The following is an 18223-nucleotide window of genomic DNA, read 5'->3' as shown; positions in this document are numbered from 1 at the left end:
CGTATATTTCAGGCATAAAGGGGCTTTCAAATAACGCGGATCTCTCTCTCTCTCTCTCTCTCTCGCTAGCGCCGCTGCAGTGTCAGGTGAAGTATGAAAAGCTCAGGCGCTCGGCTCATTAGAAGGGGGTCAAACAATGCCATTATCCCGGGGAACAGGCATTTCCGCGAATGTCTCCCATACACACCCACACGCACACACACACACACACACGAGCGCCGTTGCGCAACTCAGCGCCGCTAATGACACAACGCTCTTGTATGCGCGCGAGCCGAAAAACGAAAAAGAATCCGAGAAATATCAAGGGACTGCAGGCGCTCGCGTTTTAGCCGTGAAATTCTTAATAAGCTCGCCGACGTGAGTTTCCCGCAAAAAGGGCGCAATCAATCAAATCGAGAGCGCGCCGTACAAAAGTTAAAAAGCCAATAACGGCCAGCGAAGGCTCTCTCTCGGCGCTTGCGTTAAATTACTGCAAAATCCGACTAGCCTCTGCGTGCGCTACTCCGAGACCAAAAAGCAGCGGCGCACACCCTTAATAGTCCCTGTCACATCCTCTCCCCTCTCTCTCTCTCTCTCTCTCTCTCTCTCTTTCATAATCGCCGCGAGTAAGAGCGAGTGAGAGAGACGAGGCGCAGCGAAACGTCTGCGCGCACTTTGGAGAGAAGAGCGCCGACACACACACATAGAGAGAGAGAGAGAGAGAGAGAGACGGGGGGCCCCGATATCCGTCCCTGGCCTCTCTCAGCGGGGCTACGGCTGTGTATAGTCTGCTATACTCGCGGACGAGGGAGAGAAGGACGGGCTCAGCCGAGAATTCCACGGGAGAGACGGAGAGAGATAGAGCGAGCGCGAGCAGAATGTGTGTGACACGGTGGCAGGGCCAATACTCGAGAGAGCGAGAGAGAGAGAGAGAGAGAGAGAGACAGACAGAGAGCCGGCGGCGGCGGCGGTATGAAGCCAGACGAGAGAGAGAGAGAGATGGAGCTAGGCGTGCGTTGGCGCAGGCCTTCCCTCTCTCTCTCTCTCTCTCCGCCGCCTGCTGGAATCGACGTCCCTCGGCTCAGTCTACACACACGAGCGCGCGCTGCTCGTACACACCGACGAGCCGGAGAGAGTGAGAGAGAGAGAGAGAGACGGAGCGAGCAGGCAGCAGCAGTCGGAGAGAACCCGGGGACCTCAGTTCTGCCTCGACGCTGGCTGCTTCCTTATCGCGTGCGCCACCGAGAGCTTTACAGTAGTGCACAGTGCGTACATAATACCGACCTCCGCACGCAGAACTTGGCTCGTGCAGTGTGAGTGTCCAATGCGATTCAGCCTATACATATATAGCTGTATTCACGAGTGTGTCGATCTCGCAGTAAACCGACGATCGTGGAAAAATTTCGGGGAGTGCAGCGACGACGGTGAAATTCTCCGAAGAGAGAGAGAGAGAGAGAGAGAGAGAGGGAGAGCGCGAGACGTCCAAGTTTGAAAGCTCGTGCACGCCTGCGCCGAGCCACGGGCGACGATTCGCTCCCGAGGACGCCTCTCTCAGCGCAGTGTGCCTGTATAAGTATAGCTACCTAGTGCGCGTGTACCGGAGGAGGACCGCGAGAGGAGAGGAGAGACGGAAGGCGAGGCCCGAGCTCCTCGAGCTTATACTCGCTAATATACGTGAAATACACGGCTGTGCGCGGTGTCGCAGAAGAGAAGTTGTCCGGAGTGCGCCAGGAACGACCGAGACGGCTGTCCAGCCGCGCTGCCGCTGCCAGCGCCGCGTGAGAGGGAGACAGGGGGAGAGAGAGAGAGCACCGCGAACCCCTCGGAACTAGTCCCGGCGTTGGATAAACTGTCCCCATGGTCCGACGCCCGGTGTGCCTAGAGCCGTCGCTATCCTAGACTGGAGAGTACATAGCTTCTCTCACTCTCTCTCCCCTGCGCTCCCTCGGCCCGGGGCGGGTTTAAAGAGCCAGCTGTGTGTGCCGGCGCGCGCGCGACTGTCCCGGATCGACCGGAAGGAGAAGCAGCAGCAGCCCGAGGGAGAGAAAGACAGGCCGAGCCAACGAGAGCGGGAGAGAGAGAGAGAGAGAGCGAGGAGGCGGTTGCCTGTCGCGCGCATCGATCGGCGCCGATCGCCCGGCACTCTGCAAGCACCTATATAGCCGCACGGAGAGACGGAGCGACAGCAGACCCGCCTCTCGTCCGGCATGAGAAATTCTCCGCACGCTGTCCAGCCCCGCCGCTGCTGAGACGCGCGACTGCTGCAGTCCAGCCCCGGCAGCTCTCGCGGAAGCACCCGTACACTCACACACACACACACGCGCGGATAACCTGGCAAACATGGCCGCAGCCTGCTACGAGCGCAAGATCGTAGGCGAGGTCCTCATGCAGGCCTGCAACGTCAAGCCCACACAGCAGCAGCAGCAGCAGCAGCAACAGCAGCAGCAGCAGCAGCAGCAGCAGCAGCTCAACGCCAGCAGCCTGCTGCAGGACTACAACGAGCTCCAGCTGACGCGCGACTCGGTGCTGAACGTCGTCGCGGCGGCTGCCGCAGCCGCAGCCGCAGCCTCGAGCGCCTCCAGTCCGGCCGCGGTGCTCAGCTCGCTGTCGCCGGTGGGCCTGCCCACCCCCCTACCCAGCGGCTCCGGGAACAGCGGCACCGGCTGCCTGTCGGCGCCCACGCCCGCCTACAAGGACTACTCGCAGCCGCTCCACGTCGACTGCAGCGTCGAGTACGAGCTGCCCAGCCAGGCGAAGCCGCCGCCGGGCAACGGGGAGCCTCTCCTCATGATCCACCCGTGCTACTACCGCAGGGCCGAGCGCGAGAGGAGGACCCTCTTCGTGAACAACCTCCCGCCGCGCTCCAGCTCCTCGTCGTCCTCCTCGTCCTCCTCGAGGCGCAGCTCCAGGAGCAGAGCCGCCAACACGGCCGCCGTCGCCGCGGTCGTCACGTCCAGCAGTCAGCAGGCGGCCGCCGGCCAGCAGATGGTGCCGAGCAACCCAGTGATGCCCGTCGCCGCGGCGGCCATCGCCTCGAGCACGCACCAGCAGCAGCAGCACATGGGGGCCAGTGCGCCGGTGGCCATCGTCGCGCCCATGCACGTGAACAACACCCATACCGCGATGCTGCCCTCGCCCTCGCTCGCCTCCACCGACGTGCTCAACGCCCCGGCGGCCGTCGCAGCGGCCGCGGCAGCGACCTACCACGCCGCGCTCACCGCCGCCCTGGGCACCAACGAGCCCAAGCAGCAGCCACAGCAGCAGCAGCAGCAGCAGACCAAGTCCAGCGAACTCGACGACAAGGTCCTCGCTGCCGCCGGCCTCTACCCGCAGTACTTCCACAACGTGCAGCAGCAGCAGCAGCAGCCGCAGCCGAGGCAGCAGCAGAGGCACCACAGCCGCCAGCCAGGCGCCATCATCCACCAGGCCTACCCGAATCAGCAGCAGCAGCAGCAGCAGCAACCGCAGCAGCAGCAGCAGCAGCAGCAGCAAATTCAGCAGCCCCAGCCGACGTCCTACGGCATGGCGATGATGGCCGGCGGCGGAACGTCCGGCTCGCAGAGCAGCAGACACCACCAGCAGACGATCGTCGGCTCGACGGCCACCCCGACCATCCTGGGACACCACCCGTACCGACGCTCGAGCGCCGCGGGCGTGAGCGGCTCGTCCAGCGGCTCCCGGAGCCTCAAGCAGTCCAGCTCGTCCTCGTCATCGACCGGCTGCAGCTCCGGCTCGTCCATGCAGTCGTCTGCTCTGCCGACCGGTTCCGCCTCCTCGTACATGGCCGCCGCGGCAGCAGCGGCGGCGGCGGCCGCGGCCAACAACGTCTACGCGAACGCCCTCCAGAGGCACCATCACCACCACCACCACCACCACGCCATCCACGCGCTCCAGGCCGCCCACAGCGGCTTCTACGAGGCGCCGGTCTATCACGCTCTTCTACCTCAAAGCTAAGGGACGTCACCGTGGCCATCGTCCGCAGCTACGACTACTACTACTACTACTATTATCGCTACTACTACTACTACTACTACTACTACTACTATAGCCACTAGTACTACTACTACCGCTACAATTACTATTACCATTATTATCGCAAGTACTACTACTACAACTACGACTACGGCAGCAGGAGGAACGACAGCATCACCGGCAGACGTTGCGGTTTACAACCCCTTTTGTTCTTCTTCTTCTTCTTCTTCTTCTTCTACCTTTATCATTATTATTCTTTCGTTGTTGTATCATTGTTACCGGGTTGCTTTCCTTCCTCGTCGCCGCTGCTGCTGCTGCTGCAGCCCATTGTACACAGCGCCGTTGTCGTACGGTCACGCGAGCGCCGCCGGAATGAAAATATCTAGTCGCGACGCGATCCTCGCTCGCAGATAAAAAAAGCAATTAGGGCCCGAAAAATGTAAGAAAAAAAAAAATAATAACTAGCGCGCACCCCGTATGTAATCCCGCGAGCGAGCGAGCGCACATTCGAGAGCGGTCCGCGGTAATTACCGAGGCTCCCCTCTACACCGAACGAACGAACGAAAGAATATAAACTCGAGCGCCCAGCACTCGCCCCCCATTATCGTCGCATTATACATGCCGTATTATACGCGCCGCGCTGATTTCACGGGCCTCGCTCTCTCTCTCTCTCTCTCTCAGCGGCAACCGCATTTTTCTATATCTATATATATACTGTAAGCTACACACGGGAGAGAGAGAGAGAGCGGGCGCCCTCCGGGCAGCGTTATATGCGGGCCCCGTCGCGGCCGATTATTCCTCCTTCGGCCGCCTGTACACACGGCTGCTGCTCTTGTTTCGGAGAGCTGCAGGCGAATTTATCGGGAGAGGACGGAGGAGAATTAATCGACGCCGTCGGCCCCACCATCTCTCGCTCGCTCTCTATGTGTATCGGCTGTTCCAGAATCGCAGAATTGAGTCTTTCGCGTATGCTAGCGTCGGGAGCTTCCAATTCTCTCTTCTTCTTCTTCTTCTTCTTCTTTTTTTTCAATTCTTCCTCCTCGGCTACGGATCAATGTGCAGCCTCGCGCATCGTATTACGTTATGCGTATGCGGAGAGTCGCTCTCTCTCTCTTTCTCCCGTGTATAGATATATTCGCGAGCGCGCCGAAATAGCCGAGGACGAAAATTGGAAGCTTCTGGCGCGGCGAGAGGGGCTTTTTCCAAATCCGCTGCGCTCGGCTCGACTTTTTTCCCTGCGCAGCGTCGCGTTGAGAAGAAACAGCACAGCGCACGAACTGACAAAAAGCGTCGCACGGCTATATTTTCAGAGTTGCGTCGCGCGTTGAATAATTTATCGCCGCTTATCTCGGGCCTCTGCTGCTGCTGCTGCTGTAGCGGAATCGTTTCTCACTGCAGCCCCGAATCCACCGCGAGCGTAAATCACGCGCGTAATAAGAGCGAGTTGTGTTCTGCGTATTTTTTTATTATAATTTGTCGCGCGGCGAGTCTGCGCGTGTGCTTTCGGAAATTTCGGATAATCATTATTATTCGCGGGGGACGAGTCTTCGGTCATATTGTGATACAGCAAGTGCATACGTGTGTGTGAGTTGCTTTTCCTTCTCGGCGCAATCGATGTGTGTAAGCGCGATGATGGATAACACGCGCGGAGCCGTCGCTTCTTTTTTCCGCCAGCGACTCTTCGTTCTAGTTCGCGCTCTAGTCGTTAACGATATACAAAGTGAAATAGATTCTATAGATTGATAGTCTTCTCTCTGCAGCCCTCGAATATGTGTAATACACACACGGCAGCCTCTCGATCGATCGGCGCGCGCTGTTTGTATACAGTATTTTTCTTTCGGCGATCCGCGTTTCTTCCAAATATTTATGTGCTCCGGCGACTTGAATTGTAACTTATTTTTCTCGAGGGAACAATCGACGCGCCCGCTCCACCCTGTGCGCATATGTATATAGATATAGAGAGAGAGAGAGAGAGAGAGCGAATTTTTCGGCTTTGTTGCGACACGAGACGCGACTGTACATTAGAAGGAGAGCTGCTCTCTCGGCGCAAGGATTTTTAACACAATGGCCCTGCGCGATTCCGACGAGAGATTCGCTCTCGCTTCCATATACTATATACTCACACAACCCGTACTGTTTTGTTGTTGTATATAGTGGCCTATAGCCTAGTGGTACGTAGCGCGCGAATGGATTATACGTGTATTTTTGAAACGAATGCGAATAAGTGAGCGAGATCAATTGTAAATATGTATACGTGTATATGCGAGAGAGGTGAATAAGAAGCGAAGAAAAAAAAAAACAAAGTACGCGAAACGCGCGTCCATGTACATAGATCGTAGCGGTCGTTATAATTTCGAAGGAAACGCGCGCATCACAAGTGATTAATTATTTTTTTTTTCCCTCTTGTTTCCGCATGCTACGAGCGATTGTTTTACACGTCGTCATCATTATTATTATTATTATTATTATTATTATAATTTATTTATTAGTTGACGAATAAATTTTTTATACCTCAAACAAAAAGAGACTAGCAAGTTCTTACGTGCGTTCTTTATTTATTTGTCATTGTACATTATACATACACACATAATACTCGCATACTCATGCATTCCACGTATATTTTTCTCAAAATTCCGATCTCCCGAAGCGGCCCGCGCACGCGCGTGTATACGCACGCGAAGAGATTAGATTTTCAGCCTTGTTAAGAATATGAAATTCTACTCGTCGCCGCGGCGCCGAGAAAAGATTCCGGGAGATTATAACGAGCCCAAGAGAGAAAGAGCGGAAGATTAATGGAGGGAGACGCGCGGCTTTACTAACATTGAAGTAACGCTCCGAAATCGTCCGTGCATGCGCAGCTAGAGCGTTGAAGAGAAAAAAAGGACGATCCTTTCGTGATTAATTTTCGCGCGTTGCAAGCTTCGATCGTCGAGGTACAGAAGAGCTTTTATCGCGCGACGTATCACAATCCCCCGCGGCGGTTTCGAAACCCGCCGAAATTCAAAAGTAGACGAGCGCTCGCTTATTAAATTCCGAACGTTATTGACCAGAGGCACGCACGAAATCGCGCATAATTACGCGCATAGTTACACGCTCGGCTCTCCCCCCCTCTCTCTCTCTCTCTCTCTGTCTCGTCTGTAAACGCATATTCGGCCGCGTAATTATTCCGACCGGACCTAAGACATATATATATACATACATATCGATATGCGCAGCGCATACCGACGTCTTTGATTATATACGCATATATACATCCCCGAATTTTTAATCGTCGCGCTCGCTATTCATTTGTACACTTCGTAATTATCGCTCAAGTCGGATTAAAGCAAGCTCTTTGCGCTCGCGCGTCTAATTAGTCATTTATTAAACCGGCGCTGATAAATTCAAGAGCTGACTACATTATTCATCGGCGAATGGAATAACAATGACGGTCGATATTTTATTTAAAGCGGCGCGGACGAGTCTCGGCGATAACGCGATTTCGTATGACGCTGCGGAATCCGCCGCCGCGGCGTTAGAGAGAGAGAGAGAGAGAAACTCGTTCGTGAGTAAGTATAAGTATATATGTGTGTACACGGCCTCGGGGCGCGACTCTTTACATTTCATACGCGCGCGTGTGTATATAGCCGTTTCGAAAAATTGCCGACGAGCCAGCCAGGCTTAGAGAGAGAGAGAAGACCCTTAAAAGTGCTGAGGCGGAATTTCGAGAGACGCGAGCTGCCTCGTCCATTATCGCCGAAGGCCATTGTGTGTGCGGTTGGCGTTAGAGGCTCTCTCTTCTCTGGCCGTGGAAAAAAATTTTTTTTTTCTTCCGACGAGGCTTGTCCAGCGAGTTAGAGAGAGAGAGAGAGAGAGTGGTGGAAGCTTCTTTGTTTTCCGCTGCGGTCGGGGCTGGTTTTCGGTTTCTTCTTAGTCGACCTCGTTTTCATTCCGCATACGCTGATGGCTCCGATGAAAATTTATAACGTTTTCGCAACGATACTTCCTCGACTGACGTTTCCAAGACTCTCATCCATAGTTGCCAAACTCCGAATCGTGTATGTGTCCCTCGTATGGACTGTGTATTCCTATACGTATATATTAAGCGCATCCTACAGTAATGCATAGACGCAATCTCTTCCGCGACACACTCACACACACACACACACACACACACAGCTTTAATAATATACAGAACGATAACGCGAACTGCCTCATTAAACTATTGTAGTCGTACATATAGCGAAGTAGTCTAGTATATACACGTAGCAGTGCACTCACGTAACGACTGTATAAGCAGTGTGAAGGAAAACCTATAGGTATGCAAAAATAAAGAAGAAGGAGTAGAAGAAGATGCAAAACCGCTGAACTAAAAGAGATCGTAAAGCATCCGCTTGTGGCTTCTCTCGTCGTCGTCGTCGCGCATGTAACGCGCGCGACACCGAAACTACATTATACACTTACACTACTACGATAATATATTTTGCAACGATTCTTCCTCTCTCGCGACTGTAACGCGTGTGGGTGTATAGTATTTTCTTTTGTCCGTATAAAATATTCGTACAAGGCGAAGTTTCAGGGCTGTTTAGGACACGTATTAACACGCGGTACATTACGGGTATGAAGCGTGCCTATTTATATACCTATAAATATATATCCTACAGGCGCGTGTTAAAGGCTTCCTAGTAGCACATTTTATCCTCCTATACCTGCTAACCACTACTACACACGATTATTATTCGCCTAATGGCAATAACTCGCTCTCTATATCTCTCTCGGAAAAAAAAAAAAAAAAAACAAATCTAGGACTTCAGCTAGCTGCTCTGTACTCGCGCGCTTGCGATTTTTCAAAGTCTTCATCTTTTTAAGACTAGCGCGCTGAACGTATACGTTGGCCGTAATAGGATTCAACCGGCGCGGCGGTAAGAAGATTTGACCTGCGACAGTTTCCTCTTTCGATGATCCATTTAAATTTCGGTCTCACTTTTGATCTCCCACGCCGAGGCATTCCCGATGCGTCCGCGGAACGAGAGAAAAAAATCAAATCTCTCCCCCGTCGCTATGCAAAAAAGCCGAGGCGCACAGCTGTGTGCGCGGGGGGGAAATTCGCGATGTAGAGAGAGAACTTTGAAAATGCCCCGCCGGCTCGTAAAAGCTAGCCGGTGTAATTTCTCTCCCTTCCATATGGCGCTCGCTCGCTCGCAGCAATTGCCGAGGATGATAGGCGCTTTCCTCCCCCCTCTCTCTCTCTCTCTCTCTCTCTCTCTCGCGCGGGGGGAAAATCAATGGGGGCGAGAGAGGAAGGAGTCGACGGGCCCCGTGGAGCGCGACTTGCTTCTTCTTTCGAGCGTTATTTCGTGTAAGGTTGTTTTTTTTTTTTATTTCAATAAATTCAATACACTCGAGATTTGAAAAACGACGAAAAACGCGCTCGATTGCGCCAGCGAACCGCAACTTCCTCGTGCGCTCTTTTTTCTTCTCTCTTTCCTCTGAAACACGAATATAACGCTGCAGCCGGAGCTCGTTCGAGCACTCGGGGCCGTCGGACTTGATTAGATTCTAACTCGAGTCATTAAGAGACGGAAGAAGCGCAGAGACAATTGATCGCAATTTCATAGGACTCGAGCCAACTCTCTTACAGCGTGTCTGTATACAATATCTCGCGTATTGAAGCGCTTGCACCGACGAATATTGACGCTTAGCTGTTGGATTTTTCGCGTGATCTTCCCGGAAAGATGCGCGCGGAGATCCCGCACAAAGGAGAAACCGCGCGCGGTCGATCCGGACGCGCTAATTACCCTCGCACACACACACATGCGCAGTGCATCATCCGCCGCGGAAAAATTAGGCTCGCTAAACGACGCCGTAATTTTCGTTAATAAAGCGACGAACGGCCGGTTGCACAATGCGCATCTCTCTCTCGCGTGAAATTTTATTAAAGCGCTTTGGAGGGGATAAAAACGCATAGAATATCATAAAAGCCATACAGAGAGCTGCACGTGTCCGGACGCGCGAGACGGCGTTAGGTAACGTTTCCCGGGGCCCCGATTGTAAAAAAAGAGACGAGAGAGAGAGAGAGAGAGAGCGTGGAGAAGTAGGATAAGTCCCGGGAGTCCTTGGAGCCTTAGTGGGATATACGAGCCGCGTGTATATTCCCATTTTTCTTCGTCCGCGCCTCCGAAATTCTCTGCCTCTGTCTCCGCGCGCGTGTAATTATAACGTTACGCGATTCTGATTACGGGAGCATAAATTAGCGAGACGCGCAAGCACTGCATATATTGATTTTGTCTGCCACACACACACGCGCGCGCGCTCGTCCAAGAGCTCTCTGCAGCGTCTATATCTGTGTTATCGTTGCGCGCACGTAGACGGCTCGCGGTGCATAAGCGCCATCCTCTCTCTCTCTCTCTATGTGTATACCTATGTCCAATTATATGCCCGAGCGTTACACACGGGCCCGGTATTCAGCCAGGGCTAATAACTCGATTTGCATTAATTAAACATCCTCCCGTAAACGCGCGCGGAGAGCATAGTCTTTCTTCGCGATGCACTTTCAAAAGCAGCCTCTAGTCGGCCTAGACTTAGCTACATCAGGGCCGACGGCGAAAATTCCTGTCAAGGCTCTCTCTCTCTCTCTCTCTCTCGATGACTGACTGACTCGATTTCCCGTTTAAGGAACGGCATATCGCGCCGCTCGTCGAAAAAGCGCGACGAAGGATCCGTAGAGCGTTTCGCCGCGCCCCGAAAAAGCTACGAGGGGAATGGAGAGAGAAAAAAAAATTATACTTTCGACGCTGAAAATCTAGTCCGAGATCGAAGGGAAAAAAAGTGTGTCGCTTTCGGCGCGACTACTCGGCCGTGTAACAGCTTTTGTGTGTACTGTAGTGCAGCACACGATTGAAACGCTCTTTTAATGAAATAAATATCGCGTGAAAATACAACAGCAGCAGTAGCAATATCGACGCATCATAAAATATGTACAAAGGCCGACGAGATATCTCGTACACTTCTTACATTTCCACATTCCCTGCGTTACACGCGCTGCTCTTCTTTTTTTTTTTTATTTCATCCTCGCTGATGCACACACGGAGAGTCGAGCGTATATTACAGAGAGGATCCAAGCCGACTCGGAAAAAAAGAGCCCGGTCGTACCACATCCGCTGATCCGCTTCCTCTTCTCTCTCTGTGTCCGTCTCTGTCTATACCTGTATGTGTGTGTGTGTGTGCATGACTCGCTGCGCGAACGATTTTATTTTTATCCCTCTCTTTCGTTTTGTCCTCGAAAAAGCTTCAAAGGTGAGAAACGATTCTAAAGCGCCCGCATATGTGCGTAATTGCGATGTGACATGCGATGCTGTGTGCATGCTCTCTCGTTGAAAAGAAAGCCGAGAGAGCGTTTTTTCTTGTGTGTGAGCGAAAAAAAACCAGTTCAGTTGTTGTTTTTTTTTTTTTTATTTTGGCGAGTGAGTGGGGAAAATATTTAAGAAAGAGAGAAAATAAAATAATACCAACGCATTTTGTAAGATAACACGTACAAGCCTAGTGTGATACATTTTTACGCTTATCGTTCTTCGACTGTAGCGGCTAATTCTCTTTAGCGAATGAACAAGAGAATAATAATAACGACGATGCGAATATTTATTATTATTATTATTATTATTGTCATTATGATCATGATTATTATTATTATTATTATTATATAGGCGATAAAGCAAGAATAACGATAGCGATGCGTGAGAGAGAGAGAGAGTGTAACGATAATAATCGAAGCGAAAAACGATGGAAAATGAGCAACAAAAAAAATGAAGAAGACGACGAAAAGCATCTCGTAGAACACAGAGCGGCACCTCTCTCCCTCTATAGACTGTACTACCGCGCGAAAATAAAGAGCGAGAGAGAAAAAAAAAATACCGAAAAAGGCTGGTAAAAGACGCGACGCCGATTGGAAAAACGCGCTGCTGCTGTGTGCTGGTTATCATTGCCGTTAATTGGGCCAGGCGTTTTTTTCGTCGCGTCGCCGTCGCCAATTAACGGCTGACTCTGAAAAAAAAGAGCGAAATAAGGACTCGAGGCTGCCGCTGCTGTACGCGGAAAAAAACCTCGAGTCTGTATATACAGTTTCTTGCCACTACACGCTATAATAACCCTCGCGTATGTACATGTGTGTGCGTGTAATCGTCGAGTGCATTGTCTCGCTCGGATTTCGCGGTGTGTACAGCGGAGAACGTATGCACAGGCTGCTAATGCTACTTTTGCCTATATTTTTAGTAATTTATTCTCGCGCGACTATACGACACTACGTATATTGTTATGTATATATATATATATATATATATGTATATTTTACTTGTATTTATTGCAGTCGCGGCGAGATAATGCACTCTATGCGTGTGCGCGAGCATGAGAGACGCGATGAGTGTGTAATCGAAGAAAAAAAAAAAAGACTATAAAATGCACACTTGCGCCGCGCGCTGACGCAGAGGATGAAAAACGCGTCAATTGCGAAAACACACACACACACACACACACACAGAGAGAGAGAGACGCAGAGGCTGTATTTGTACAATCGTCGTCGCTACTTTTTCCAGCAGCGAAAATTCGTTCGGCTCTAGTGTGTATTATGCGGGAGGGAAACCCATGTGAAATGTAATGTATAACTCGTACGAGGGGCCGCGAAATCTATAAAAAGGAGAGAAAAAAGGTGGAAAAAAAAATTAGGCTGCGCCGACTCGCGTGCGCAGTGTGTACTGTACATACCAATAGCGGCTCGTATATATATATATATATATATATATATATATATATCTCGCGAAATGAAAAACGACGTATAAACACACACACACACACACAGACACGTATATCACATAGAGAGAAAAAAAAAACTGTACTCGTAAGCCTGCGATATCCGTATAGCGAAGAGAACCAGAAACGCGAAGGAGTTTCTGCGCGCGTGCGTGCAGCGCAAGAGCGACGCGAGGAGAGTTGAAAAAATTATTTCTTCTTATTATTATCGTTTCGTACGCATTGATGTGCGACCGCGTGAGAAAAGCAGCGGCGAAAGTTTTATTTTTCGGCTGTGTGCCATCCGGGTCAGGAGTTTCCTTCGCGCTTCGGCTAATTAGGCCGTATAGACATACGTTTCGATTTTATTATTCCTCTATAGAAGACTGATTTCTCGCGCGCGTGTGTGTTGAATCGAGCCGCTGCTTTTCGACTGTAAAAACGAGAGTCACACACGTATACAGCGAGAGAGAGAGAGCAATATAGAGGCAAGGAAATTCGCGTTATTAACGTCTGCGCTTCGGCGGCACGTTTATACAGGGGGAGAGAGAGAGAGAGCACATAGCGCGGCCGCGATTGGTTTTCTCCGAGCCGTGCGATCATAATCGAATTCGACGTAGTCACGGGCATCCTTTTTGCGCCCGTTGACTTTTCTCCTCCTTCTCCTCCCCCTCCTCCTCGCGTGTGTGTGTATACATATATATATATATATATACGTCTATACGTGAGCGGACGATATCGATCGTTGCTGCACCGCTCTTGCGTTACACGCCGATACGTACTATGCTATTCTCGTTATTTTATTTTAAATATTTCATTTTATTATTATTCCGTTCTTCTCGATGTACATACGACGACGATCACTATATACGATATGACGATGCGACGACGATGATGATAACGATGATGATGATGAAACGTACTGCTGCGAAGGAGAGTCTTCCGGACACGGACTTTCCGGAGAGTAACGAAGAGCGATCTCGAGGAGATATCAAAAGAGAGAGAAAAAAAAAATGAATCAAGCGTCGACACACTGATGATGATGATGATGATGATGATGATGATCCACACGACTAGGGATTGCGATTATTTTTAAACAACAACAAATGTAAGGGATAAGACTGTAACGATGTATATATTGTTCTGAACCTGAATAAATATTATTATTATTGTTAAAACACGGCCTCTGGCTCTTTTGTTCGTGCTCTTTTTTCTTATACACTATGGGCAGCGACTTCTTTTTGTTATTTTCCTACACACACGCGCGAGACACTCGTCGTCGTTGCATTCCTCGTACGTTCACCTTTCGTTTATTGTGTGCGCGAGCGCAACGAGAGAAGCGATCGCTTTCGAGTGTAATATTTTGAGACGTCCGCTGATGTCATGTTTCGTCATATTAAACGTTATTTTTCGAGGATTTTAAAACAATGGGCAGAGAGAGAGAGAGAGAGAGAGAGAAAGTTGAAGTTTCCTTGTAAATGTTTACCGTTTCGATCGTCGTATATTCTCGGCTTCGATCCGAGTGTGCTCGCGAAGGAGAAATTGGGACGTAATTTATGGAGAGGCTCTGTAAATGAAGCACGAATATATCGAAGTGATCGACGAACGGTGAAGAATACAACGCTGAAACGATGAATTCGCATTGATCCTCAATGGAAAATGCTAGTTTCCGAGCGTTTTATCGCGCACTTTGTCTGGCGGCAAACTCGTTACTTCAAAACAACGAGGAAATTACAGTTATTTTCGAAACAAGCATTGCATCATTCAAATTTAAATGCCCCGAGCCCGCCGATGTCAGAGATGGCAGCACAATGCAGGTGTATAAGCTCGTCCAGCGATCAGTCGATACTGCAGTTGTCGACAGTAACTACGTTGCTCGTAATTTCGTGCAGAGCTCTGATATCCCACGATTTCATTTTCTTTCGAATAAAAATGATAAGTATTTTTATACAGCTGGATGAAATTCGAGCTATTTTTGAAACGAGCATTGCGTAATTCAAATTTAAATGCCCCGTTGCTTGTCGCACTTACGACGACGCAGATGGCAGCACATAGCAGGCAAGTATCGCGAAGCCGACACTCTCTTCATGTGGCTTTACATAATCCAAGCCAGACCTCCAGTGTTATGGTGGATTCTGCGGGACAGTCGTGAGATATCAAGTTTCCTTCCGAAAGCTCGTCGCAGCTTCGCATGGCAGAGGAGAAGGACCTTAGCGAGGTGCGATTAGCTAAATACGTGCAGTATGCACTATCTAGAGGTTTCTCTGTTAGTATTATCAAGTATTCACTTAAAGATACTCGGCTCGCCTCGTAAGATCGATTTCTAACCTAACTTTTCCGGCGATTCGCGCAGCACGCACACACGCACACACACACTTTTCCATGTGTATAAACGTCATCACGTGGTCTCGTCGCGACTCGCGACACACGAAAACACGGGGAAAAGAGGAAACCTGCTACTTATTGGCGCAAGATTACGAAATCGTTCCGGTTCTCGTACAACTCGTAATGATCATCGTCGCGTTGCTTTTTTCAGGGAACTGTACAAGGAACCTGACAATCCTGTAACAGCAACGACAGTGAAAACACAGCTGCTGATAGCAGTCAGACAGTTGCTGGGTACAGAAGGTGCAGCGCATAAGGTTGATATACTCAAGTACGATCAATCGGAGAGAAGATTCATTTTACGCTGTGATTCCGACCACTACGTGAGACTGAGAGCGGCATTGACTTTGGCCAGTACTTTTGAAGGAGAGCCTTGTAGCTACAGTGTACACAAAGCTTCTCCTAACTTGTTGAGCTTTACTGCCAACAGTAGAACATACAAGCATTAAGGGTGTTAATTCCTTTGTAAAATAATACAGGTTGGTGCACTTTTTCTAGTTGCTCTTTATAGTATAATTGTTAGAATTGTTTCATAATGGAAATAATGTAACTTGCTTTGTTAATTTCAGAGCAATCATGTCCATTGTCAGGAAGGAAGGTAAAGATACTATTATCTTTGCAACAAAAGAGGATCATGCAACACCAAGCAAAGTTACCTTGCCAGCACCAGAGCCTAGTCCTGGTCTGATTCTCCCAAATGGAGAAATAAACTGGAACTGCCCGTGTTTAGGAGGAATGGCAACAGGGCCATGTGGAGTTGAATTCAGAGAGGCCTTTTCCTGTTTCCACTACTCCACTGCCGATCCCAAGGGATCAGATTGCTACGAAGCCTTCAAGACGATGCAGGGTTGCATGTCCAATTACCCTGCACTTTATGCCAATAAAGGAACAGATATGGATGATTTGGACAACGAGAGTGGTGAACTTGAAAATAAATCCGAAGACAGGAGAGATCTCAAAGAAGATGAGGTTCCTGAAGTCAGGAATGAGAGTAGTCAAAGTGTCACGAGTAGTAAAAAGGAAGTTGAACCTGCTAAAGCTCAATAAAAATAGTTAGAGAAAGTTTGTTGAACAAATAGTTTTATATGATATCTATTAATATTCCACTGTCAATCTCGCCAATTTTTGTGGCGTGTTTTCTGCAAAAATCAATCATATTGCCAAAACTGTTTTTAGTTTAAATAACTAGAAATATACTTTGCATCTAAAATTTTTGTACTTGTTTTGACTTGATGATTGCGTTGATTATGAGTTTTACTTTTTTTTTTCTTATTTTATTCGGCAGAATAAAAATAAAACGGATCAACGCAATTCTGTATGTATGTAAATGTTATGAAAATTCTTTTTTATAACTCTCTATGCTATGATAATGATGAATAATAAAAAAATGGTTTACGTTGTTGAATCATACACAAGAGAGTAATTTCGTCTGTTAATTAAAGTAACTAGTCTGTCATTATAGGAGAAAAATCAAGCTTGTACAAAGAAATCCAGCATTTTGCATCACATGCAGTAATGAATATTCATAAAGGCCTTTCTCAAGGCACAGGCGCGTGCATCGCTCAAGATCGTCGAACCCGATACTCGGCGGCCGCAATCGATTATGGCATTATAGTCAGCTGTCTTGTGTCAAAAACTCTCCGTCTCTCTCTCTCTCTCTCTCTCTCTCTCTCTCTCTCTCCTGGCGTGCCAAGAAAACTACTCGGATTCGAAAGTCGAACTCCCCCAAGATTCCCAAACCCGATCCAGCTGACATGCTCTAGGAAGTCCCGTTCTCGCTCCCTACCCACCCTCCTCGACTCCCCGCGAACAAGATCTACAAAGGGCAAACGCAGCCGCACACGTCGGCTCAAGGAGAGAGAGTAGTGAGCAGCAGCTCCGGGGGAGCGAACAAAGCGGAGTCTGTGTGAGCAGAGACAGAGCGCGAGATGCATGTGTGCATATCGAGATATTATATACATATAGCTGTACCCACACTGCGAGCTGCGGAATCCCGTTCGTCTATCGTCGCTAGCCGATATATACGCGGGGGGTGGGGGGGAGACAAAGACGGAATAGTCCTATTGTAAACTGACGGCATAGGAGACCGTCAGGGCGAGTAGCTCCCAAGTTTCGTCTTCGCGAGTTTGCGTATAACATACAACGATTCTCCGTCGTATCAGACACGTTCAAGAGGGTTCAGGGCTGTATAGGTATGCGCACACATGTCGAGGCCAATATAGTACAGAATCTTATAGGATCACTGTTCTATTAAATGTTTATAAAGCCGCGTTCGATGATAGTGGAACGAGTTTGCAAACTCAAATAATCGGCCCAGCTGTTCGGGATTCGAATTTCGGAATTTTATGAAAATAGCCGAATTCAATGAATATTCAATCGATAGAGCGGCGGAGCCAAATATATCGATTGAAAATAGATAAAATATAAGCAGCCATTGAATTTTACGGCTGTCGTTATGGAATTACTCCAAAATCGATCTCGGAGCAGTGAGCGTCGATCGCTCCACTTTGGAAAATTACTTATTGAATTCCTATTAGACCTCGCGTGCGTTCTATTTTAAACGAGCAGCGAGTTATCAATCACCGCGTTTCCAAGAATCCTTTTTTTTCACCACACACAGCTCGAACATTGTTGCTCAGCCGCGGCGGCAGCACACGTCTCACACATACACATACACATACACACACACACACACACACGCACGACCCCCCTAATCCACTTCTCCACCGGCGCCTGTCGCAACCGCCATGCGCTCTCGAACTTGCAACTTCGACGGCGATAACGCGTTATTTAAACGTTGACAGCTCTCGTACGTTCGAACAATCGAGTCTCTTTACTCCAGGCTAGCCGTAAACGGGCTGAAGCATGAATAAAATTAACGATTTCTCGGGATAATCAAGCCGAGCACATGGCGAGTGTCGAAACTGCATAATAAAGTACGACGTGCGCTCTCTGTCTGTCTCTCTCTCTCTCTCTCTCTCTCTCTCTTTCGCTCCCATGCAATGCTAGCGAATCCGGTCATTCTTTCGCCTATATGTATACATATAATATGCGACGTCAGCGACAAAGACAGAGCACTACACACACACACACACACACTGTACGGAGTACAGTACAGAGGAAGAGA

The 18223-nt window shown here is 49.3% G+C and overlaps 2 protein-coding genes across 5 annotated transcripts; both read left to right on the top strand.

Moving 5' to 3' along the window:
• Positions 1 to 1027: 1027 nt before the first annotated feature.
• On the top strand, positions 1028 to 13889 carry LOC103316926 (centrosomal and chromosomal factor-like). Its single transcript, XM_031929320.1, has one exon. It carries the CDS (start codon positions 2320 to 2322, stop codon positions 3931 to 3933), a length of 1614 nt encoding a protein of 537 aa, XP_031785180.1. The 5' UTR covers positions 1028 to 2319; the 3' UTR covers positions 3934 to 13889.
• A 667-nt stretch (positions 13890 to 14556) lies between these two features.
• LOC100679019 (mitochondrial intermembrane space import and assembly protein 40-B) lies at positions 14557 to 16519 on the top strand. 4 transcript variants are annotated; one of them, XM_032599714.1, is made up of 3 exons: positions 14557 to 14929; positions 15248 to 15575; positions 15666 to 16519. In XM_032599714.1, exon 3 carries the CDS (start codon positions 15673 to 15675, stop codon positions 16141 to 16143), a length of 471 nt encoding a protein of 156 aa, XP_032455605.1. In that variant the 5' UTR covers positions 14557 to 14929; positions 15248 to 15575; positions 15666 to 15672; the 3' UTR covers positions 16144 to 16519. The 4 variants fall into 4 exon arrangements, with proteins under 4 accessions (XP_032455605.1, XP_008211177.3, XP_031785195.1 ...); XM_008212955.4 differs by having other exon boundaries at positions 14574 to 14929; XM_031929335.1 differs by having other exon boundaries at positions 14801 to 15021.
• Positions 16520 to 18223: the final 1704 nt, after the last annotated feature.

The sequence above is a fragment of the Nasonia vitripennis genome, chromosome 4 (genome assembly GCF_009193385.2).
Source record: "Nasonia vitripennis strain AsymCx chromosome 4, Nvit_psr_1.1, whole genome shotgun sequence".
In the NCBI taxonomy this organism is placed as follows: domain Eukaryota; kingdom Metazoa; phylum Arthropoda; class Insecta; order Hymenoptera; family Pteromalidae; genus Nasonia; species Nasonia vitripennis.
This window is presented reverse-complemented; position numbering and strand designations above follow the sequence as displayed.

Bases quoted from the DNA above. Each gene is read 5' to 3' on its own strand.
- LOC100679019 (XM_008212955.4), top strand. From the start codon at position 14,718: ATGCCCCGTTGCTTGTCGCACTTACGACGACGCAGATGGCAGCACATA. The intron at 14,930-15,247 runs GTGCGATTAGCT...TGCTTTTTTCAG, and splicing joins AGGAGAAGGACCTTAGCGAG to GGAACTGTACAAGGAACCTG.
- LOC103316926 (XM_031929320.1), top strand. From the start codon at position 2,320: ATGGCCGCAGCCTGCTACGAGCGCAAGATCGTAGGCGAGGTCCTCATG.